At 37.9% G+C, this 23,957-nt stretch overlaps 4 protein-coding genes across 8 annotated transcripts; 3 read left to right on the top strand and 1 right to left on the bottom strand.

Annotated features, from left to right (window-relative positions):
* Positions 1-1,427: 1,427 nt before the first annotated feature.
* Positions 1,428-5,979, top strand: LOC124177114 (putative tricarboxylate transport protein, mitochondrial). Its single transcript, XM_046559137.1, has 4 exons — positions 1,428-1,711; positions 2,371-2,805; positions 3,951-4,171; positions 4,441-5,979. The coding sequence occupies exons 1-4, from the start codon at positions 1,558-1,560 to the stop codon at positions 4,621-4,623; spliced, it is 993 nt and encodes a 330-aa protein (XP_046415093.1). The 5' UTR covers positions 1,428-1,557; the 3' UTR covers positions 4,624-5,979.
* Positions 5,980-6,443: 464 nt separating this feature from the next.
* LOC124177107 (tetratricopeptide repeat protein 28) lies at positions 6,444-16,211 on the top strand. 2 transcript variants are annotated; one of them, XM_046559123.1, is made up of 14 exons: positions 6,444-6,825; positions 7,233-7,490; positions 7,597-7,999; positions 8,111-8,668; positions 9,741-10,036; positions 10,138-10,603; positions 10,707-11,087; positions 11,186-11,563; positions 11,637-13,088; positions 13,235-13,737; positions 13,853-14,215; positions 14,331-14,568; positions 14,711-14,923; positions 15,015-16,211. In XM_046559123.1, exons 1-14 carry the CDS (start codon positions 6,802-6,804, stop codon positions 15,653-15,655), a joined length of 6,174 nt encoding a protein of 2,057 aa, XP_046415079.1. In that variant the 5' UTR covers positions 6,444-6,801; the 3' UTR covers positions 15,656-16,211. The 2 variants fall into 2 exon arrangements, with proteins under 2 accessions (XP_046415079.1, XP_046415077.1); XM_046559121.1 differs by having other exon boundaries at positions 10,680-11,087.
* Positions 7,723-17,465, bottom strand: LOC124177116 (peptidyl-tRNA hydrolase 2, mitochondrial-like). Of its 3 annotated transcripts, none has more exons than XM_046559142.1 (5): positions 17,319-17,439; positions 16,953-17,180; positions 16,672-16,857; positions 16,263-16,418; positions 7,723-7,749 (listed from the first exon to the last, which is right to left on the bottom strand). In XM_046559142.1, the coding sequence occupies exons 2-5, from the start codon at positions 17,094-17,096 to the stop codon at positions 7,738-7,740; spliced, it is 498 nt and encodes a 165-aa protein (XP_046415098.1). In that variant the 5' UTR covers positions 17,097-17,180; positions 17,319-17,439; the 3' UTR covers positions 7,723-7,737. The 3 variants fall into 3 exon arrangements, with proteins under 3 accessions (XP_046415098.1, XP_046415095.1, XP_046415096.1); XM_046559139.1 differs by lacking the exon at positions 7,723-7,749 and adding an exon at positions 15,851-15,988; XM_046559140.1 differs by lacking the exon at positions 7,723-7,749 and having other exon boundaries at positions 15,990-16,418; positions 17,351-17,465.
* LOC124177109 (AP-1 complex subunit beta-1) lies at positions 17,398-23,640 on the top strand. Of its 2 annotated transcripts, XM_046559129.1 has the most exons (12): positions 17,398-17,502; positions 18,012-18,124; positions 18,220-18,390; positions 19,521-19,547; positions 19,648-19,893; positions 20,137-20,397; positions 20,506-20,928; positions 21,139-21,823; positions 21,932-22,187; positions 22,266-22,617; positions 22,842-23,033; positions 23,175-23,640. In XM_046559129.1, the coding sequence occupies exons 2-12, from the start codon at positions 18,017-18,019 to the stop codon at positions 23,247-23,249; spliced, it is 2,796 nt and encodes a 931-aa protein (XP_046415085.1). In that variant the 5' UTR covers positions 17,398-17,502; positions 18,012-18,016; the 3' UTR covers positions 23,250-23,640. The 2 variants fall into 2 exon arrangements, with proteins under 2 accessions (XP_046415085.1, XP_046415086.1); XM_046559130.1 differs by lacking the exon at positions 19,521-19,547.
* The last annotated feature ends 317 nt before the right edge of the window (positions 23,641-23,957 follow it).

Raw genomic sequence — 23,957 nt, 5'->3', positions numbered from 1 at the left:
TGCTGTTTATCATTTCACAAAAATTCTGATCGAACTTGAGCAGTAATATCAGAAAAAAATAACAAGTTGATGTAATACGTGATAAACATTTGCGATTGTGAAACTTTGATAAAGATTTATTCAATAGAGATCTATTTCCAACTTTGGCATATGTACCTAAATTTTGCTTCTTGGCAATAGCTAAAAATATTCTTACGTGGTATGTGTGCCCGTTGATGAAGTTACGAACAATAGACTGTGACATTCAACGTCCATGGCGATACCATTACTGTGAATTGAGTAAACAAGGCAGTATGCTTGTTACATATTTTTATAAGATACAGCTCAGCCTAAACTAACAACAGAGTGCAGACTTGATTAACAATGTTCAACATCACTTCAAGATATCATAAATTGCTGTAGAAACAAGAAGCTTCTTACATTAAGTCAATCTTTACCAACTTTAATTCCAAGTCTTAAGTTCAATGTAATCCTCAGAAAGTTTCAAGGATTTAAAATACTGCATTTCCCATGTTGCATGTATCTATCTTCAATTTATATACTGACTAGGATATCTAAACTCTTTGATACACAGTTCTAGTTGAAAATTCAAACTTCCATTTCAGAAGATGCGTAAAAAAAAACTTCAGACTCGTTGCACGAGGAATCTTGAATGATCAGTAATTGAGATTCCAGTTTCTTGAACAATCCTCAAACTATAATACTACAAGATAACGTTACCGATTCATTGGAATCAAAAAAGAAAAGTTTCTGTTATCAGTCAACTATCAGTTATTTATAGTTTCGACAATAAACTCTGGCTTGAAAAGATCAGTGTTTATTCATTACAGCTGGATTGGCTGGAACTCAGTCTTCATAATGTGATGTTTTCAGTAAGTGTTTAACAATCGCGGATCTAATGAAAAATAGTAGATGCTAATAGTACGCGCCATATAGACATTCTCCAAAGATTAAAACGCGAACGGGATTGCTTGCTCCAATCAGGCAGAAACAATTTCTGTAGTTACTATCCAAATTCATTTTATTATTAACATTATAGCATTGTCTACGGACTCGTGCATCATCCATCATTACTTATACATATTCCGTTTTGCTGTGATGCGCTACCGAAGCTGCCCCTGAAGTCAGGCCAGTCGATCCTAGCACTCAATCGAGATTCACAGACATGTTGGGATTGCTGTTTGTGCCGCTCTTTGCCGGCGGCCCCGCCGGCTATTACCGCTGCGGCGAAGCGGGGTCCGGGGCATTCGTGTCTCGCGGGTACTCGCGGGGCCGAAAGGGTGGGGATTAAGGGGCCACGCCACTCATTTACGTGTAGAATGGTGTAGAAACGCTGTCGCAAGTGTGGCGTGATACGGCTGGGTTTTCGTAAAGAGTTGATAAAAGGAAGCGGCGAATGGAAGGGGGGGGGCTATGCGTTCGACGGTGACTTGGGATAGTTGGAGTTTGGCTGTCGGAAGTGACAGTCGTTGACGGCGCCGCGTGTCAAATCTACGCTCATCGGTCTCGTCCGAGTCCTTTCGACATTACGTTTCTAAATACGTATACCCATCAGCCATGGATCCGCTGTGGTTGAGACAACAGCTGACCAAATCGCCCACGTCGTTGACCACTTTTAAAAATCCATACCCAAGGAGACCTTGGCTAAAAGATTCTGCAGCTGCAGCTGCAGCTGGTGGTGGAAATGTTGGACTCAAGGGAATCGTTGCTGGTATACACATGTCGTACATACCTTTATATTTGGATTCGTTTTTTTTTTCTTACAATTTTTATCACTCATTGATTTGCGCGATTGATAGCAAGTCGAAAGATGTGAATCAAACCAATTTATTATACAAAATAATTACTAAATCACCATTGACACTCAGACAAATTATTTCAATGATAACTTCACTCATTCCTTGTCAGCACTCAATACTTAAAGACAAAAATTTCTTAGCTTGATTCAAGTTTGCTTTCAAGTTTTGCTGTACGTTCTCTACCTTTAATCTCTTTATGTTCGTATTGCAAAATTTGAATTCCATTACATTATTTTCTGAACCAAAAAAATGCTCAATGCTAATGTCCAGAACAAATATGCCAAGAGCTAACACTGTAATGATAAACATGAATCCGGTTTTCAGAGAAGCACCTTTATCAATTGCTCAATGCTTGTTTAAAAACATCAAGGCTTATCCCGTTTGCTGACACTTTAGTTAGCATTCATTGTTGCATTCGAGTTTTATGTAAAGATTATTCTTTTTGCGATGATTTTAACTATTTTTAAAATACACGAGAAATATTATCTGAATTCTTTGGGGTACAGAAAATCTAATTTCTAGTATGACCACTAGGATGACTGAATTAAATATTTTCATTCAAATATTTCAGGTGGAATAACGGGTGGTATAGAAATTTGCATAACATATCCAACCGAATATGTCAAGACACAACTGCAGCTGGATGGAAAAGCTGGAGCTGGCAAAGAATATTCTGGAATATTGGATTGTGTGAAAAAAACAGTAAAAGGTCACGGTGTCCTAGGTCTATACCGAGGACTATCCGTTTTAATTTATGGTTCAATTCCCAAGTCTGCTGTGAGATTTGGGGCGTTTGAATCAGTTAAAAAACGACTAGTCGATTCAGAAGGAAAATTGAATGCGCAAACAAGACTTTTAGCAGGACTTTGTGCTGGAGTTAGCGAAGCTGTTTTAGTTGTAACGCCTATGGAAACTGTTAAAGTGAAATTTATCAATGACCAAAGGTCAGGGAACCCAAGATACAAAGGATTCTTGCATGGAGTGACCTTGATAGTCAAAGAAAGTGGTAAGTTGAGGCTTTCAATCTCGGAACTTTTACTTTCATTTACGAGAGGATAGAATCGGTCAATTAACAAGTATATGATTAGCTGCTTGAAAGCTTTTAAAGTGGTAGTATGACCTTAAACTTCATTCAAAGTCTAAATTTCCAAATGTTGGACTTTGTTCGGTGAGATTACATAACACCATTACCTATGCCGAACACTTTGCTGAACTGTGGAAAAAAACACGTTCACATATTACCACACTCTATAGATACTTTCAGACTATCACAATTGCAAAGTAATGTACTATATTCTTACTATGATGGACTTGATACATATTTGTGAATGTAGTGGACAAAAATTTTTAATCTATTTTCAAAATCTCTGTTACTTACACATATCGCATGCCTACTGATGTACTACATGCCTATGCGTGATTGTGTGACGTGAGGGTGTGAAGCTGTTGAGGGCAGTTTGATAAGGATTGCCTGACAACACATAACGCTATTACTTTTATCAATTTCATTACCATTACAAAAAAACTCAGTTTAAATATTTCCACCATGTTCGAAGTAGTTTTATTATTTCTCTTTCCTTGTAGTTTCTTACATAAGTATTTTGTACTGAGTATGGAGATAGAAATGATAGAAGTATATTCTATCAAAATTATATCAACTTATTAGAAAACCCTCTGCGTTTCCAACTTAGAATGCAATACATTCCAGCAGCAACGTAAGTTATTATATAAAGATTCCACTCTACTGTAACTAGATGCTTTATCATCGAACCAGACACTTGACGCAAATTGAGCTGACAATTATTTCTGGTGGCGTAACAGTTGCAGGTGTAGAATTGAATTCAAAGTTGGCAAAGAACACATATTTGATCTAAATTTTAGTCTCATGACTGGTTCACTTTATATTTCATTATCGTTACATAACGGCTACTTGACTTTATTGATTTTACCTACATCATAGTCTTGAAGCATGGTTCATATTATTTTTTTTTTCTTTATAAATATATACCTCAATTTCCTTGACACATGATGCCGAACAGCTAAGTTCTACCTGAAGTTATTTCTCTCCATTAGATAACTTAATAAAAAATTAACATAGCCATCCGTGCCTGAATACAAATGTGATCTTGCAGTTTTATATTACTTTTATAGGGGCAAGGGGTGTGTATCAAGGACTAGTTCCAACAGTAATGCGTCAAGGTTCAAATCAAGCGATAAGGTTTTTTGTAATGGAAACTCTAAAGGACTGGTACAGAGGGGGAGATAACTCAAAGTCTGTACCCAAATTACTCGTGGGTGCGTTTGGTGCAGTTGCTGGTGCGGCATCGGTATTTGGAAATACTCCAATTGATGTAATAAAAACACGAATGCAGGTTAGTATTTATGAATTGAATAAAAGAATTTTCTTTTTCACTCTAAAAACTAAGAATATTACCTTTCCATCTTAAAAGAAGAGATACAACTTTAGACCTTAAAGATTTTGTTTGTTAGTTGTAAAACTAAATGCAACACAAATTATGCAGTACACATTTCTGGTGCTTTCATCATAAAAAGTAAAGGAGGTAAAATCGAAATATGTAGATTGAAAGTGGTGGTAGTGTAATACTATTTTAGTTCTTGGGTTTTTTTTTTTTTTTTACAGGGTTTGGAAGCTGCTAAGTACAAAGGCACTGTAGACTGTATAGTACAGGTATGGAAAAAAGAAGGAGCATTTGCATTCTACAAGGGTACAGTTCCACGATTGAGCAGAGTTTGTCTGGATGTGGCAATTACGTTTATGGTCTATGATTCGTTTATGGACTTGTTTAACAAATTTTGGCCATAAATCAAGCCTGCACACATGCTTGTAACCTTCTTCTTATACATTCCATAATGTTAGGATTTTCTGTACAATACTTTTGCATCATTTTCGTATCAGCAGTGGTCTTTTTTTACATACAAAGTGATCTTGGTTGCAAGTTATAAATATACCAGTGGTAATATGCTAAAGTTTACATGATAATCTACTGTAATGTAAAAAAGTTGAACAACCCTTGACAAATTTCTTGTATTTTATTTTTTTATTTTTTAGCAATCCAACTTACAAATTTACAGACAAATGCACATTTTTTCTTGATATTTATTTGTTTCAAGTTGTGCCAAAAAGTCTGACTTTGTATAAGGCGCTTTAGTAACTAAAGTAAAGAAATTCTTTAATAATGATTTAGCACTTTATCAATTTTCAATAATGTTCATTCATTTTCATGGATTTCATGTAAAGCAAATACTGTTTCATTGTGTACAATAATCTGTGTAATTTTTCATAATAACGGAAGGCTTAGCAACTGGTCCAAAAAGTAGAAAACATTTATCAATTACAACCAATATTTTTCTTGTACCTTAAAGTACATCTTTTAATGTACAAATTTTGAAATCAACTGGTAATGACAAATCTACTTTGTTTATCTATGGGAATGCTATTTCTTTCGTACGAATTTTATTTAAAAAAATAATATATTACGCTATTATTCCAAAATATGCATTCTAGAGAGTATGACTGTACTTTTGTATGAAAAATAACACAGTTTAATATTATATATATATAATATATGTAAAAATATGTGAGATATCAGTAGCATATGTTAGGGGTCAATTTTATATACCGTATGTCCTTTAACATGCAATGGTAACTATATACAAGGAACACTACATTCAAGCTCAACTTATACATGCAATTGTTTATTATATTGAATCGGTGGAATCTACCGGAAAATTGATGTATTTATATGATTGGTGGATATTTTTACAATATGCGTTTACGTTATGCATATAACTATTTACGGAAATGATGTACGTGATTCAAATTTAAGTAAAAACAAATAAAATTTTGAAATACAATTAATGACAGGAACTTATTACAATTTATATTTAGTTATTCATCTCAACACTGTAAAAAAATGCATTATTTTACTTTTTACAGTACTCGGCAAATTATTATTTTAGGAAAAGAATGATTACTTAATAATTTCTTAACTCAGTGTTGGATGACGTCCATTAATTAAATAATGTCTGCTGGCATGTATCCAAACACGTAGAATACACAAATATATTGTAATCTTAAGATCACAATAGTTTTGTAAACACTTTGTAATACACTGTATTGGCCTGAATTCAGGCAATAATATAAATGATTTAATGTTGATTACAGAATTGGCTTTTGTGATTGAAGTTTTTATTGGATATTTCGGGAATCCAATTGAATACAAATAACCACATGAATATTTACATCACAATGAAACTGTTGTTCTTGCATGGATAATAATTATTCCGAAACGTTCAATAACACTGCTTGATGGTAATTTTAAGAACTGAGGTACATCAAGAGTCGTGTAATCTGCAAAAATCATTGAATGTGTGTAATTTATTGATATCGATGCAAATTTTAAGCTTCTATTGGGATTGTTGTTGTCCTAGCATTCTTCTCGTCAAGCGCCGACAAGTGTTTATGCAATCTCAACGAAAGTTAGCTCTATGGAAGGGTGTGCAGGTGTATTAGAGGCATTGTCGGCTGAACCTCAGGTGTATATTTATGCAGAGTATGGTAGTAGTGAATGCAGGAACCTGAGGGAGGTGAGGAGATCTTGGGACTTGGGCCTAAGGCCCCTCTCACCTGCCACCCCACTTAGTGGCTTTAAGTGGGGAGACCTGGGGTCACATTCCAAGATGGCTGTACCTTAGGAATGCAGTGGGTTCCCCCCTTAGACGCCTACCTTTCCCCCTTTTTTTAATCAACTCAATAGATTCATAATATCATAAACAAACCGTACTCTAATTATCTGTTAAATGACGAGTTTGGTGACAAATTGTGATTGCTGGAAAGTTTGTCAATTGTGTTGAGTGAACTATTACAGAATCACTAAACTAGTTGGCAAGAGGTAGGGCCCTGAAAAGGGCCTTATCTAATGGACCCCCTCCGACTCAGATAATGCCCATGAAAGAGGATGCTACCGGCTCGTCTTAAACAATGTCTCATAGGGATATCTCTGAGGTAATTACAAGTTCAATCCCGTATTTTTTACCATTTTATGTACTATCCAGCAATCTTTGACTAGTCATGAAACAATTCCATCTAAAAACAAATATTATCCTGCTTTTAACAAATTCACAGCAGATTTTTCAATGCTTAATACTACCAAATGATAAACGGACTCTCCTAAAAAGAATCTGATACCTTTTTACCGGTACTATTTTCTTCAAACTATGAAAAATGCTTGCAGCTGATATTAAAAAAAAAAAAAAATAGTGATAAAGTTTCATTATCAACATATTTAAAACCAGTATAATAATAGCTGAATACTTAAGAACTTCAAGTCTAGTCTACTTACAAGATATTGAACTTAAAATGCGAGTACACACTCTTTCCACGAAGTAATAATAATAACTTGGTACCATTAGGTGGAGCCCGAAGGTACGTCGGCCCTGGCCGCTGGATCTCGGGCTCTGTTTCTGGAAACAGTGCGCAGAAGTAACGCAGCTTGCCAGAATGGAGACTACCCCCTAGCTGCTACTCTGTACTCGGAAGCCCTTGCCTTAGACTCTCTTAGTCACGTGTTGTACTCAAATAGATCTGCGGCTCGTTTAAAGATGGGACAATTTGCTCTAGCTTTACAAGATGCAGTAAGAGCAACGGAACTGAACCCCCAATGGCATAAAGTATAAATGCCATACCTGTCCTATTTATTACTAAATAATAAACTCAAATCGAACGTTTCCATCACCTTCAACTGTTTCTAAAACACATTGTTCAATTTATTCTTAGGCATATTATCGGCAAGGAGTAGCCCTCCAATGCCTAGGCAGACATGGAGAAGCCTTGGCAGCTTTTAGTGCTGGCTTGGCAAGGGATTCATCCAATTGTCAACTGTTGTCCGGGTTGGTGGAAGCTTCGTTGAAATCACCTTTACGCACAACCCTAGAACCAACGTTCCAACAACTCAGGGCAATGAAACTGGATGAATCACCATTTGTAGTTATATCTGTAGTTGGGCAAGAGCTGTTAGGAGCTGGGCAATATCGAGCGGCAGCTGGTGTCCTAGAAGCAGCGTTATCCATTGGAACATGCAGTCTGAAATTAAGGGGTTCCGTCTTTTCTGCCCTATCTAGTGCTTACTGGGCTCTCAATTCGTTGGACAAGGCAATCAGTTACATGCAACAAGATTTAGGTACAATTTTCGAAAATCATCTGATACCATTTTCAGCTATACGGTTAAAATTTGGACCTTGGTCTGCTTTGTATACATGATATTTTTAGTAATATGCAAGATTATTTCTAGGTGTTGCACGTTCATTAGGTGATACTCAAGGCGAATGCAGAGCACATGGCAATTTGGGCTCAGCATACTTTAGCAAAGGTAGCTTCAAGGAAGCTTTAACAGCACATAGATATCAACTGGTTTTAGCCATGAAGTGTAAAGACACCCAGGCAGCCGCGTCAGCGTTGACGAGCTTAGGGCATGTCTATACAGCTATCGGAGATTTACCAAATGCTTTAGCATCACACAAGCAATGCGTTCAATTAGTAAAACAAATGGCAGATCGCCTACAAGAAGCAAGAGAAATTGGTAACGTGGGAGCAGTTTACTTGGCAATGGGCGAGTTTGAGAGTGCAGTTGATTGTCACACACAGCATTTGAGAATAGCTCGACGTCTGGGAGACCGAGTAGAAGAAGCCAGAGCTTTCAGTAACTTAGGATCATCACATCACTATAGAAGAAACTTTCGTCAAGCTATGGCTTATCATGAAAATGTTTTGAGAATAGCTCAGGAACTTGGCGATCGAGTTGTGGAGACAAGAGCCTATGCTGGACTTGGACATGCAGCAAGATGCGCAGGTGAGCATTATAATTGCTCTAAACCCAATTCAATGGTACATGTTACTTGAGCAGAGTAATAATTCATGCTAATTAACACAAGATCATAAGATTCAATATGTTTTGAATTCTCATATCTCGTGATCAAAATATATTAATTTTAACGAATCATTACTTTTCTGGTATCAAGGTAATGGTATAACATTATACAAGCAGATAATTTCCGCCAGGTATTGCAATCACAGGGCACAAGCATTACGTGAGAAATACAAATAGAATCTAATCTTCAATACAATTGAGTATTACAATTCAGCAAAATTTGAAGTCAACTCCACTGTGAGTAATTTTAGTACTGGCAAGCTACAAAAATTCTTGACATCGTAGTACGCAAATCTATTGAATACTGATTCAATTATACGAAGTAAAGTTAGTTCTTTTAACGAAGCTTCATCTTCTGCTTTCCACTAATATGTATTGAGGCAGGGTTCGTACGCACAGGGAACGCCGGGAAAACCGGGAAAACTCAGGGAGTTTCTTACAGCAGGGAAAAGTCAGGAAAAAGGCAGGGAATTTCGAAAATAAGACTGGAATTTTAAGTTTCTTGAAGAAATAAAGTCGTTCTTATACGTACATTACTTGATATCAAACCTCCTTTCGTTTTTTTATTACTGAAAATCGCTGGCTGTTGTTTGTAAATTAGTAGTCGGACAGTAAATTAATTATTAGGTAATATTTAAGGTATTAGTATTGATATGCAAAAAAATTGTTATGAATCAGCGGCATATTTCTTGGAAGGTTACTGAAAAAAATCCTATTTTCAAGCTGGAACACCTGAAAAACTCAGGGAATTTCGGGTTCCAAAAAGCGTACGAACCCTGTGAGAGTACAGGTCAAGAGAGGAGGCAACAGTGATTACAAAAGATAATTTTATTTCGTTGTTGCAGCTCTGATCGGAATCAACGAAGTAGTAATTGCCTTTTGTAATCCTTGCCCAGATCCACAAGAATCTAATATTAAATTATTCCCTATTAGCTCAAATACAAGGCTATTAAGTGAAAATCGATCCTATTCGAAGGTCAGGATGTGATTATAGGTGATCTTGCACAAGCAAAGCTCTGGCATCAGAGACAACTGGATGTAGCCCTGACGACAAAAGATAAGGTAGCAGAAGGACGTGCCTGTAGTAATTTGGGAATCGTGTATCAACTGCTAGGAGAACACGATGCAGCATTGAAGCTTCATCAAGCCCACTTAGGTATTGCCAGAGCCCTTGGGGACACCGCTGGTATGGGAAGAGCGTATGGAAACATTGGGAATGCCTATAATGCATTGGGTTATTACGAACAAGCAATAAAATACCACAAGCAAGAGTTGACGATAAGTAAAGAGGTGATTCAATGTTATTTAGTACCTTTTATGATTTACTTTACTAAACTACTTAGAATTGTCAACTATTTTCAGTTAATTCGGAATCATATTATTTATTATAGGTCAATGATCGTAGTTCGGAAGCAAGTACACATGGAAATTTAGCCGTTGCATATCAAGCTGTACAAGGACACGAAGCAGCCTTACGACATTATCGGGCTCACTTGGCAATAGCTCGCGAATTGAAAGATGTGGCTGGAGAAGCTTGCGCGCTGCTTAACCTTGCCAACTGTCTCTCATCCCGTGCTAGATTTGAAGAAGCTGTTCCATACTATGAAAACTATCTTATGATATCGCAGGAACTTCATGACATAGAGGGGGAAGCTAAAGCTTGTCACTTTCTGGGTTATGCCCATTATTGCCTTGGCAATCATCGACAAGCAGTGAGATATTATGATCAAGATTTAGCTTTGGCCAAAGATTTGCAGGATAAATCTGGAATGGGAAGAGCATACTGCAACTTAGGTCTTGCACACTTGGCTCTTGGAAATTTAGACACAGCTTTGGAATGCCAGAAATATTATTTAGGTAAATTGGACATTTATGGATACATTAACTTGAAACTTTCTCTGGAATTTTACCAGCTTATAATTTTTCTATTTAGCAATTGCTCATATGACTAAACATCTAGCTGGAAAATTTAGAGCCCTGGGCAATATCGGAGATTGCTTTTTACGTCTCGATGAACCTGAAGAAGCTATAAAAATGCACCAACGCCAGTTGAGTCTTGCGCGACAAGCAGCCGACCGTAGTCTCGAAGCAGCAGCGTACGGAGCTTTGGGTGTTGCACATCGAGCAACGAGAAATTTGGACAAAGCTCTCGGATTTCATACGCAAGAACTGACATTAAGGCAGGAAGCAGGAGACTTAAGAGGAGAGTGTCGAGCCCATGGCAACTTAGGTGCTGTTCATATGGCTCTGGGTCAGTATACACATGCTGTCAAATGTTACCAGGAACAATTGGAGCGAGCAAGAGAATTAGCAGACTCTGGAGTTGAAGCCCAGGCTCTAGGTAAGCTAGTAGTGCATTGAATATGACGCAGCTTTGAACTGGCGAATTTACAAAAGGTCGGATCTATTTATATTTGTATTCTTTTCTTTTTTTAAAAGGAAATTTGGGTATAGCTAGACTCAACATGGCCCACTACGAAGATGCAATTGGATATTTTGAGCAACAACTGGCAACTTTGGAACCACTTTCAACAGCAACAGCGTTACTTGATAAAGCAAGAGCTCTTGGTAATTTGGGCGACTGTTACGAAGCATTAGGGGATCCTGAAGAGGCGATAAAGTGTCATGACCAACAGCTGATTGCTGCAAATAGACTTAGAAGTATTCGGGATCAAGAACGTGCCTACAGAGGATTGGGAAGAGCACGTGAGGCTCTAGGAAATTTGCAACAAGCTTTGGTTTGCTTTGAAAAAAGATTAGTAGCTGCACATGAAGTTGATAGTCCTGAAGCAAGAGGATCAGCCTATGGCGATTTGGGTATGTTTCGTAAGTTTTGTTAAATGTGCAAATTATACTCCACGTAAAACTAAAATTGGCATTTTCAATGTAGGAAGAGTGCATGCTGCACTGGGCAATCATGAACAGGCTGTCAGTTGTTTATCGCATCAACTGACTCTTGCCAGAGGTCTGGGTGATAGAGCTGGGGAGGCCGAAGCAGCTAGTGGTCTTGGTGCTGTTCATCTTCTCATGGATGATCCGAGCTCAGCTCTACGACACCATCAGCTGGAGCTATCTATTGCGGAAGGATTGGATGCAGCTGGACTACAAGCTCGAGCTTGTGCAAATCTTGGAGCAACACAAGAAGCACTTGGTCAATTTGAGGAAGCTGTTAGATTACAAGAACAATCATTGAGTTTGGCTGCTGCAGCTGGTGATCAGTCAGCTAGAGCAGCTGCTTTTTCCAGTCTTGGCCGTCTTCATCATTTATGTGGAGATCTGTCGCGAGCATTAAGTTATCTGCAGTCTGGACTCTCATTATCTGAGGGATTGGGTCGGAGAGAAGAAGCCGCCAGTTTGAGACACAGATTGGGCTTGGTTCATTGGGAAGCTGGAGAAGCTACAACATCTGTGGAGCAGTTTGAAAGGGCAGCCAATTTATTAGAATCTTTGGACGGTTGTCCACCTCCTCCTTCTGGACAGCCAAGCAGAGCAGATTTACTTTCCAACACATATAGAATGTTGCAGAAAGTTTTAGTAAGTTTGAATAGACCCGAGGAAGCTCTAAATTGGGCAGAAAGATCTCGGAGATGTAAAAATCGAACTCTAGATGATGCCACACATTATTCAGAAATAATAGACAGACAGCGAGGTATTATATTATACTTCAGTGAAGCAGAAACTGAATTACATGCGTGGTGTTTAGCACCTGGTCGGGGTCTGCTCAGATTTCACTCTGCAACGCTAGAAGATGGGGTAAGTTTGGAGAGAAGAGTTTCATTGGCACGCGAAGCGTTATTGGGAGAGTCAAGCGAGTCTGTGGAAGAACCTGGAAAAATACCATCAAGAGGACATCGTTTAAATGCAAGTTCTTACAGCTTGAGTAGTTTATTCAGCGTGGGATCGGTAAGCTCGCGTGCTGGAAGTGCACGTTGGGGCATAGGAGTTAAAGGGCCAGTTTGGCAAGCTCCTGCTCAGGTGCAAAGCCTCTACGACCTTCTCCTTGCACCATTTGAAGATCTTCTACCACCAACAAGAAAGGAACTTATACTGGTTGTCGAGAAATCTCTATACTTGGCTCCTCTACCTGCGCTACAATCAAGTCCAGGTGAAGATTATCTTTGTGAGAGATTTTCTCTACTGGTTGTCCCATCACTAGCAGCATTGAGGCGGAGATCAAGAATCCCGATGCCAGAAGGTGGAGCAACGGTAGCTGCGCTAGTCGCAGGAAATCCGAATGTGCCCGATGAAATCAGAGAAGAATACGGATGGCCAGAAAGCGTTATATCTGCAGAAACAGAAGCTGGAATTGTTGCAGAGCTTCTAGAGTCCCGACCATTAATTGGTATACCACGTCAAATGATTATTTCCACACTATCTTACAAAAAAAAAAATCAAATTTTTCCTGTATCAAGAAATAGCAACAAATTTGGTTGCATATTATAAGATAAAATACGGATTAACAATTTTTAAGTATAATCTTGTTTACAGGCAACGAAGCTACAAGATCAGCTGTTTTAAGAGCATTACCAGACGCTGAATGCGTTCATCTGACAACCCCTGTTTTTTGGAAATCTGCAAGCATAGCTTTAACTGCTGATCAACGCGAGGAACAAGCCGACAAATCAGAATACCTTTTGACCTGTTCAGATATTTCAAGATTGCGATTATCAGCCCGTCTAGTTGTAATATCAAGTGGTCACTGCTGGAGCGGAGGTGAAAATACAAGTGTAAGTTCTGATGGAATCCAACAAATGGCGAAAACTTTACTGGGCACAGGAGCACAATGCGTACTAATAGGAATGTGGCCTGTACCACCAACGGCAGGTAGCATTTTGTTGAGAGCTTTCTATAGTGCAATGCTGCAAGGTGCTAGAGCTTCTAGGGCATTGGCTGAGGCCATGCAAACTGTACAACATACAAGACATTTCGCACACCCGTCTAACTGGGCAGGATGGCTTCTTCTTGGTGGAGACGCTCGACTTTCGAATAAGGTAAATTTTATGTTGACTTTTTATTAAATTGGATTGTTTAGTCATTATAAATAAATCACTCATTGATTCTTCAAAAAAAACGCACAGAAGATAACATGACTTTATAACTGTATAGGTGGCACTCATGGGTCAAGCTTTGGCAGAGCTTATACGAAGTGGTCCAGAACAGAGTCGAGATGCGTTAAGAGTAACACTGCATCTAGTTGAGAAATCTTTGCAAAGAATACACCGTGGCCAGAAAAATGCAATGTATACAACACAGCGTAGTATTGAGAATAAAGTTGGCGAGGCTGCGGGCTGGCGAGAATTGCTTATGTCAGTTGGGTTCAGATTTGAACCAGCTGGTAATGGAATCCCATCGTCAGTGTTTTTCCCACAAAGTGACCCTGAAGAGAGATTAACCAGATGTAGTGCCAGCTTACAAGCATTACTCGGATTAGGACCTGCTTCTTTACACGCTCTCGTCAGACTTTTACAGGTATGGTGATGATATTTTAAAATTCACATAGCACTATTTTATTTCAATGATTTTACTTCATTTTCGTATTATTCCCTTTTTTCTGGTTTTGACTATCATTTTTCATACAAAAAAGGTACCCGAAGCTGCCGAGGATGTGATCTCTGCAATGCGAAGAGCAAGTTGTGCAACTGAAGGTCAAGAAGTTAGTTTACCTGTCAGAGTATGGCGGGCTGCAGGATCGCATGAGTTGTTTGCCAGTTTAGGATTTGATTTGATGGAAGTGGGACAATCGGAAGTTACATTAAGAACTGGAAAGCAAGCTTCACGCCGAGCTGTTCAATTTGCACTGCAAGCACTGCTAGCTTTGTTTGGTGGGTAGACATTTTTATTGAATGACTTGTCAAGTCTTCAAGGGAATCAAGTAATTCGTACAGTAGGAAAGTACGTCACTGAGTACCAGAAGGTCAAAAGGCTGAAATTTTCATCTTGTTCGTTATGCTTCACTTTTGACAGATACCCAAGAAGCTCCCAAAAGTCTTAGCCTAGATTCTAGCAGCTCTATGGAAAGTCTAGCTTCAGTATCACAAACTGAGAAAACTTCGCCCGATCCACCCAGACTCGGAGGAGCTTTTGCAAGTTATGTACGTCGTCGTGGGGAACCAGATGGGAAAACTACCGAAGCACCTAATATTCCAATTGTTCAACCATCTCGGAGCAACTGTGGAGGTATTGAAGGACATTCGCTTACACGACTGACAAAGTAAAGCAATGGTTCCCAAGTTATTTACCATCTTAATGCTTGCTATATTTTTTATAGGAGAGTCAGACGCTGCATTCACACCAAGTCCTCCGGTTGCATTGAATTTGAATCATCAAACACGTATCCGAAATTTATATTCTGACCAAAATCCCAGACCTGGTTCTAGTTCCAGCAGTTCAGCAACGGATTGGGAAAGCGGACATGCAACTGTCTTGCGCCGTCAACCACTTCCACCATTACCTGCTACTGTTCTTGAAAGGTTAAGTGTGAGAACAGAAGTTGGGCCTAGCTCGCCTAGAAAACCTCGCCACCCCACTTCTACTGAAGACATCAATCCGCAGACTGAAGGTTCTCAACCATCAGAAGTTCATCCTCATAATTTAAGAAACCTAGCAACATCATTGACTAGTTTAACTCGAGAATTGACTCCAACGATCTCTGAAGTATACCATGAACGAAACTTGGGCCTTGGTCTAGCACCATCTCTGTCTAAACTCCTTGAGGAGGTTGGTTCTGTCCAAGATAATGATCAGAGTCAGATTTCTAGGCCAACCCATAGCCAGACTCAAAATTGGTTGCAAAATGAACCGGAATTATGCCGAAGAGATGAAGCAGATGGTAGATCGATTGCCGAATCTCAGTGCAGTGCGACAAGCTCTAATAAAATACATAGGAAGGCTCCCCCACCCCCAGTATAAATTATTTATGTTGTGTCCGTTGCAGATTAAAATATTTGTGCGGAGATTAGTGTTAAATATTGGAAAACAGGATGAAATTAAATGCATATGGTTACATATTTAACAAATATAGTATAGTTTAAATAGGAATGGTATCAAGTATCGCTTTAGTGTAAGAAATTTGGAATATTTAACTCTAGTATTATGCATCTGGAAATTGTACGGGGCAACAGTATTGAATGACTGATAGTTTAGTATTGTACAAATGAATGTAACATGTTACTGCTGTGTTGAAAATATGAAACAGCTCTCAAAGAAGACATTCAGTCAGTATTCAACACTTTTTTCCATATGCTTGAACGAAAAAGAAAAATGTAACATATTATCCATAAGACTTCTGTGTGTAAGATATTATGTATCATGAAATATAATAATACATTCCATCATCGCATGCCTGCAGTAACAATCTGACGTGTTCATAACGTTCAAGTGTTCTACTGACACTTAATCCACAAGTTTATCGAAATATCTTAGCAGTTTATCATATTTATGGAAGAAATCGAATTTTTTTTTAAAATATGCTTTATTTATCAATAAAATGTTAAAATAATTTCAAGTGTCCTGTCACCTGATCTATTAATTCTTCAGGACCTGGACCAATCCCACAAACAGTTCTGCTACCAGATGCTATCTGAGTTCGACCTGCATCTCTGACTACGTTAGATAGAAGACCTATTGCCTTGGCATGCTTCGCTAGTTCAAGTAAAGCTACTTCACTGTCCACCTGAAAAACAAGCATAGGTGACATTAGAAGTAATAAATCAATGAAGTCATTTTTTATGTTGTCTTTAAGTAAACTTTTTGAATTTCGATTTTACACACTCATCTACAAGGGAAAATGAATATTAAGTATTACAAGCAATTCTAGGAAGACCATTCTATATAAATATAAGATCACATGAGCACAGTAATAATAATTAGTGAGATTTGAAAGTTTCGCATTTGCTTATCGGTGATTACAAGTTATTTCATTTTACCTTCAATGTTATTTTAGCTTGGCCGCAATCATCCCATTCCCTGAGAATTTGTGGGTGCTTCGTAGCTAATTTATAAGCTGCGACAGCTGCGTGAGAACACTGTGCTGCGACTTTCCCCTTGCCCATTTTCAAGTCAGTTCTGATAACCAATACCAGCTTGTAGTTGCTATCAGCATCGCTAAATATCTGTATGTACAAAAATATTAGGAGTAGGAGTACAAAAATCTCAACAAATATTTGTCTCTATACACAGTGTAATACTTTATGAAACAATTACAAACCACGTTATGTTGTTCGTCCAAATCAGACTTACTGCTAGAGTTGTTTCGTAGCAACTTGAATATACTGTAACTAAACCCTATTCCCAAACCCAGGAGGAATTTATAATCCAACCCAAAGTCAAGTAACATTCGTAGTACTTCCATTTTCGTTCATCAATTTCGTGTTTAACATTCACGTCATTTTCACTTTATGCTTCTGCACATGGCATGATGATTGATCATAACCTCCTGAAAATCACATCGCATACATGTGTCATAAGATTAAATTCGAGAACAGATATACGCTTGATTCAACTTTGAAGGTGAAAACTTTGGTTTGAGTAAGTGTAAAATAGGCTAGTGTAATCTTTATCACATTAAACGTACTGTAAATTGTAAAACAATAATTTACTTTTTACCGCAGGATACCGATCTTTTAAGTTGGTAGGGGACAGCCAACAGCGCATGCTCCGTTCTGGTTAAATGGTGTACGACAAGTAGCGCCGGGGGCGTTGATTCTGCTGTCAGTAGACGGTTCGTTCATCATTTCAGAATTTTTGTAGCTATTCAGGTAACTGGAAATTGCTATAAGTATGTTGAGAAATTATATTTCGTTTAGGTTATATACGGAATAATAAAAATCGTAGCTTCGTTCTTTCGGTCGAGTTTTGGTCATATCTTGTTTAACTTATCTGGTACCGCCTACTAATGGATCGTCGTGGACCTACAGGCGTATAAAATTCACTTCACCGTAATCGTTTACCATTAGATTTATCGCTGCAAACCAATATCGATCGTTCCGATTTTTGCACATTTTCTTTTCCAATTTCACAAAGACAGCTGTTTCGGCAATCGAATAATTTTTTAAGAACATTGATTTTTGTCGTGCTCCAGAGTAGCGTGATCGTACTATAGACATGTTACACATTGATCCATCTACTAACGTATCAAATTTGTTCGAAATTCTGACATTTGTTACCTCACCAATTCGATGCGAATGAATAGCAAACTGCGCATGCATAAAATCAGCATTAGTGTCTGCTGTAACTGTGTTTAATCTTGAAACAATATTTCCAACAGTAACAATGACTGATTCGAAGTATTTTACAACAACGAAGAAAGGTGAAATCTTCGAGCTGAAATCTGAGTTAAACAATGATAAAAAAGAAAAGAAGAAAGAAGCAGTCAAAAAGGTACAATTCTAATTTATTTTGTTGTCAACACAGAATTTACTGACTGTTAATTTGGGAACTGACTAAAGACGAATATTTTGTTGCTCTTTATTTAGGTGATTGCTTCGATGACGGTAGGAAAAGATGTCTCCGCGCTTTTTCCTGATGTTGTAAACTGCATGCAGACGGATAACCTGGAATTGAAGAAGCTGGTATACTTGTACCTGATGAACTATGCTAAAAGTCAACCCGACATGGCGATCATGGCTGTCAACACCTTTGTTAAGGTAACGTAGTTTAGAACTTTCTTCATGTTTATACTTTGCCAGCAATTTCATAATACTAACAAACTTTTTACTCTTTTTTAAATGTACTTTTATATTGTATGCACGAGTCATTATGCGAGTATATTGAACAGGCTTCGAGGCAAGCTGTTAAACAGGATACAACGATAGATCACTATCTCTTTCATCTCATCATTGCTCATTTTTATGTATCACTAGGGTAATTTCATTTCAAAATTAATATCACATTCGCAAGTGGGCGACAATTTTCTTTTCGTACTGTAAATAGGGATGTTCTCTGATACGATGTATTGAAGACAACGGTGTTATATTTTTTAATTGATTTCTCACATAATCATGTAGTTCTGATGGCATGTTGCAAAAATCGTCTCTTTCATGTGTGAAGAATATGTATGTCCATGTATAATTTCACGGATCATTTCAAAGTAAAATGCAGAGTACAATATTTTTATAAGAAATTTATAGAAATTGTTATATTTGGGCTATTGAATTCACATTTATTTGATTATTTAACTTAAAAAAATACAGAGATTGTTATTTGGAAGTAATGTACTTTGCAATTAGAGCATCGTATCACTCAAATTATATTCGAATTCGATCACTCATTAAAGCCAACATTTTACTTGATTAAAATAAGGTAATTCAAAAAGTACCGTCAGAATTGCATGTTTGTTGTACTTGGGATGCCTTAAACTCAAAATTGGAAAGAAAACTGCAGCCCGCTGGTGAGTTCCATCAGTGTTTTGGATGCCATTACCCAATAGTAAAGTGTGATTTGTTTTTCATCTTGCTTCGTCTCAAGTTTTTCTCATCTCACACATATTCATACCAGTTATCATTATGATTAATCTGCAGTGCAAAAAGTATTGAACTAATTATTGATTCAATTGCACATTTTTTTAAGTACCACGAGTGTAAGTTATTGGTTATTGTGTATATGGATGTACAATTTTTTTGAAGTTTTCATACTTATAATCACTTGGGCTCGTGTTCTTTGAAAAATGTTATCAATTTATTTGCATACTAAGATAAGTGATTAATATTTATAACTAATAAGCACTAAAAATGGTGACGGTGACCAATCTGTCCTTTTTCGTTCTGACACGCAAAAGGAGCTAGCGACATCTCCGATGACAAAGGTACACATACCCTTTTCTATTTTTCAAAAGTCACGGGTTGAGATAGATAGCCACTGCTGTGACTAGACTTGAATCCCTGGCTTGCCCGATTTTTGCGTAGGACTGTGAGGACCCGAACCCCCTGATCCGAGCTTTGGCTGTACGCACCATGGGCTGCATTCGAGTGGATAAGATTACTGAATACCTCTGCGAACCTCTTCGAAAGTGTTTGAAAGACGAGGATCCGTACGTACGCAAGACAGCTGCTGTTTGCGTCGCCAAGCTGTATGACATTAATGCAGCACTTGTTGAAGATCAAGGATTTCTGGATCAACTGAAGGATCTTTTATCGGACAGCAATCCTATGGTAAATAACTTCGTGATATTCTTGCATTACAACAAGATTTTCAGCTCTAATTACGAGCATTTCAGTCCAAAAAGAGTTTTCACGTTTTAATAAAATGGGTTTTTTTAATAATAAATAAAAATAATTATAATAATAATATGGGGAAAAATCAATTACGATTAATGCATTTTAAGTCCCATGTCCCATCTCATCTCAAGTTTTCAGTACTTCGATTCTGTTGCTGACAATATCTTCTTTAACAAGGTTGTTGCAAATGCTGTTGCGGCGCTATCTGAGATAAATGAAGCAAGCCCCAGTGGACAGCCGTTGGTAGAGATGAATGCGCAGACCATCAATAAGCTGCTTACAGCCTTGAACGAATGTACGGAATGGGGACAAGTTTTCATTCTTGATTCACTAGCCAACTATTCTCCAAAAGACGATCGTGAGGCACAGAGTATCTGCGAACGGATCACGCCACGTCTCGCCCATGCAAACGCAGCAGTAGTTCTGTCTGCTGTCAAGGTTGTCACACTTACTACACTTGCACATGCTTTTGGCACGTTATTTAATAAAGATGTATGGTCTTTAAGCCGATCATCTTCAATAATGTTGTTTACGTATGGTTTTCAGGTTCTGATGAAGCTTATGGAAATGCTGCAATCAGAGTCTGACTTCGTTGGTACGCTGACTAAAAAATTAGCACCACCATTAGTTACCCTTCTTAGTTCCGAGCCTGAAGTTCAATATGTAGCTTTAAGGAATATCAATCTGATCGTCCAGAAAAGGCCAGATATATTGAAACATGAAATGAAGGTATTTTTTGTCAAGTACAACGATCCCATCTATGTGAAACTTGAAAAATTAGATATCATGATCAGATTGGCCTCTCAAGCAAACATTGCTCAAGTTCTATCCGAGTTGAAAGAATATGCTACTGAAGTTGACGTAGATTTCGTCAGGAAAGCAGTTAGAGCCATTGGACGTTGCGCCATCAAAGTTGAACCTTCTGCTGAACGCTGCGTATCTACCTTACTGGATTTAATTCAAACAAAAGTATGTTGTAATTTAGAGATCCATAAATTTATAAAATATTTAGAGGTACAAAAATTTTATGAAATCTGAGAACATTTAGAGATCTCCATTAAATCACGCTATTGAATTTAATTTTGTGAAATATTGAATTGCAAAATACTAACTATTTATTACAATTCTCATCGCGTTATTAACTACAAGATTACTAATGATGTATACCTATTGTTTCAGGTCAATTACGTGGTCCAAGAAGCAATTGTTGTCATCAAGGACATATTCCGAAAATATCCCAACAAATACGAGAGTATAATATCAACCCTGTGTGAAAATTTGGACACTCTAGACGAGCCGGAAGCAAGAGCGTCAATGATCTGGATAATAGGCGAATACGCGGAGAGAATCGATAATGCCGATGAATTACTAGAGAGTTTCCTAGAAGGATTTCACGATGAAAATACGCAGGTACAATTGCAGCTGCTCACAGCGATTGTAAAATTATTCCTGAAACGGCCCACCGACACTCAAGAGCTGGTACAGCAAGTACTCAGTCTTGCTACTCAAGACTCCGACAATCCTGATCTTCGAGACCGTGGCTTCATTTACTGGAGATTACTTAGTACAGATCCAGCAGCTGCCAAGGAAGTCGTATTAGCGGAGAAGCCACTGATTTCCGAAGAAACTGACCTTTTGGAACCCGCGCTTCTAGATGAACTAATTTGTCACATATCCAGTCTAGCCTCTGTTTATCACAAACCACCAACAGCCTTTGTGGAGGGAAGAGCTGCTGGTGCCAGAAAATCACTTCCAGCTAGGAGCAACTCCAACGAAGATACTGTACAGCGAGTTCCGCAGCCACAGTCACAAGTTATACCTGCTCAGGATTCGCTGATCGGAGATCTCCTCAGCATGGACATTGGTGAGTGCAGATGACTCATGAAACCTAAATAAAATTCACGTCACAGGTTTTTACATCATTTTCATACAGAAGATATAGTTTCTCATGCAAATATTATTTTCCTGAAAGGTGGTCCAAGCGTTGTAACACCTGCACCAACGTCGCAATCTGGATTGGGCTTAGATCTGTTGGGAGGGGGACTTGATGGTATTTTAGGTTCTAATGACCCTATCAGCGCACCCGCCATATCTCAAACCACCACTGGCCTTTTGGGCGATATATTTGGATTCAGTCAGGCACCAACGTCCTATATACCACCTAAAGTGAATTGGCTGCCAGCTGAGAAAGGAAAGGGATTCGATGTTTGGGGGACGTTTTCGAGAAAGTAAGAACTGTGAAAAATGCTCATGCATATCACCGACTTCATGGAAATTGTACAAATAATTCTCTTTTTTGCCACCAGGAACGGACAAATCAGTATGGATATGACATTCTCTAATAAAGCAATGCAGCCCATGGGAGGATTTGCAATTCAACTAAACAAAAACAGCTTTGGTTTAACGCCAGCTGCACCATTGCAAGTCGGTGGTCCTCTTAACCCGGGTGCTAGTATTGAAACAAGCGTTATCCTGTCAACGGCTGGTGCTGTGCAGCGTATGGATCCTTTGAATGATCTGCAAGTTGCGATGAAGAATAACATTGGCATCTTCTATTTTGCTTGTCTTGTACCAATGAACGTGTTCTTCACTGAAGATGGACAGTTGGATAAAAGAATTTTCTTATCCACTTGGAAAGATATTCCAGCTCAAAATGAGGTATGTTATACAGATATTGAATAGCCTATAGTATGATTTATATTCCTACTGAAGTATATCAAACTGGTGCTTGATGCTCATTGTTTGAACTATACGTATGTTTAGAAACAGATTACTTCAATTGATTACTAAACGACTTTTTCAATTTAGTTGAAATTGTCTGATATTGGAAGAAACTCGTATCTCAATAGATGTGATGTGTTTGTCACTTTTTCTGATAATAGGTACAATACACGTTGACTGGAGTTATGCTCACTGCTGATCAGGTAGTACAGAAGATGCAACAAAATAACGTGTTTACAATAGCCAAAAGAAACGTTGAAGGGCAAGATATGCTTTATCAATCCCTCAAGCTGACCAATAACGTCTGGGTTCTTAACGAACTCAAAATCCAACCAGGCAACCCTAATGTCACAGTAAGTATTGATATTGAAATTCTTTTGTGTATGGTTTTGCAACTCAATTTAGAAGCTACCTATTATTGGTACGATTCAATTTTGGAATTGATCAGTTACATTTTTTCTGACTTGTACAGCAGCATATACTTCTTGTTACAGCTGTCACTAAAGTCACGATCTGTGGAGGTGGCGTCAGGAGTCTTTGCCGCTTATGATGCGATTCTGCATTCGTGAATAACACCATCATTCCCGACCCAAGAACTTAGAAATATGAATCTTATTGCTAATTATTAAATTAATTATAATGAATGCGTTGTCCAGATTTCTCTTGAAATTGTTTACATTTTTAAAACCTTGTACATGTTATGATTGAGTTAAAATGTTACACTAAATTATGCAACCTATTTCAGCTCACATTCGAAAAGGAAATACGAAATTCCACGAGACATCATTTGTTTGAAACAATATACTCTCACTGAAATCTGCTACGAACACAAGTGATAGTGTATAATATTGAAACAAATCGTGTTAAACATAATTGTTTTCGAGTAGCCGCAAACATATTTAAATTGTGTGCTCCATGATGTATAAATAATAAAATGAAGAAATATGATATACATATAAACTACTAAGCTTGATAATATACCACATACGTATTTTGCAGCACAGGATTTTGGGTAATTCCACATAGTACGTCTGTGATATTTGTGACACAGTTTTATACTGATTGTGAGCAGAAGAAATTAGCCAACTAGATTACATGAGATAATTTCGATCTATTTACTGTTTTGCAAATGCCAGGAAGTCCCATGTTCATGAATAATTTGATCTGTATTGAAATGCAGACAAATTCACAAGATTACTGTGTGATATTTGTCAGCTTGAAAATTTATATAATATTAACACAGTAAATTAAAATTAGTATAGTTATTCAATACAGCT

This window comes from Neodiprion fabricii, chromosome 3 (genome assembly GCF_021155785.1).
Source record: "Neodiprion fabricii isolate iyNeoFabr1 chromosome 3, iyNeoFabr1.1, whole genome shotgun sequence".
NCBI lineage: Eukaryota > Metazoa > Arthropoda > Insecta > Hymenoptera > Diprionidae > Neodiprion > Neodiprion fabricii.
The sequence above is the reverse complement of the archived record's forward strand: the minus strand, read 5'-3'. Positions and strand labels throughout refer to the sequence as shown.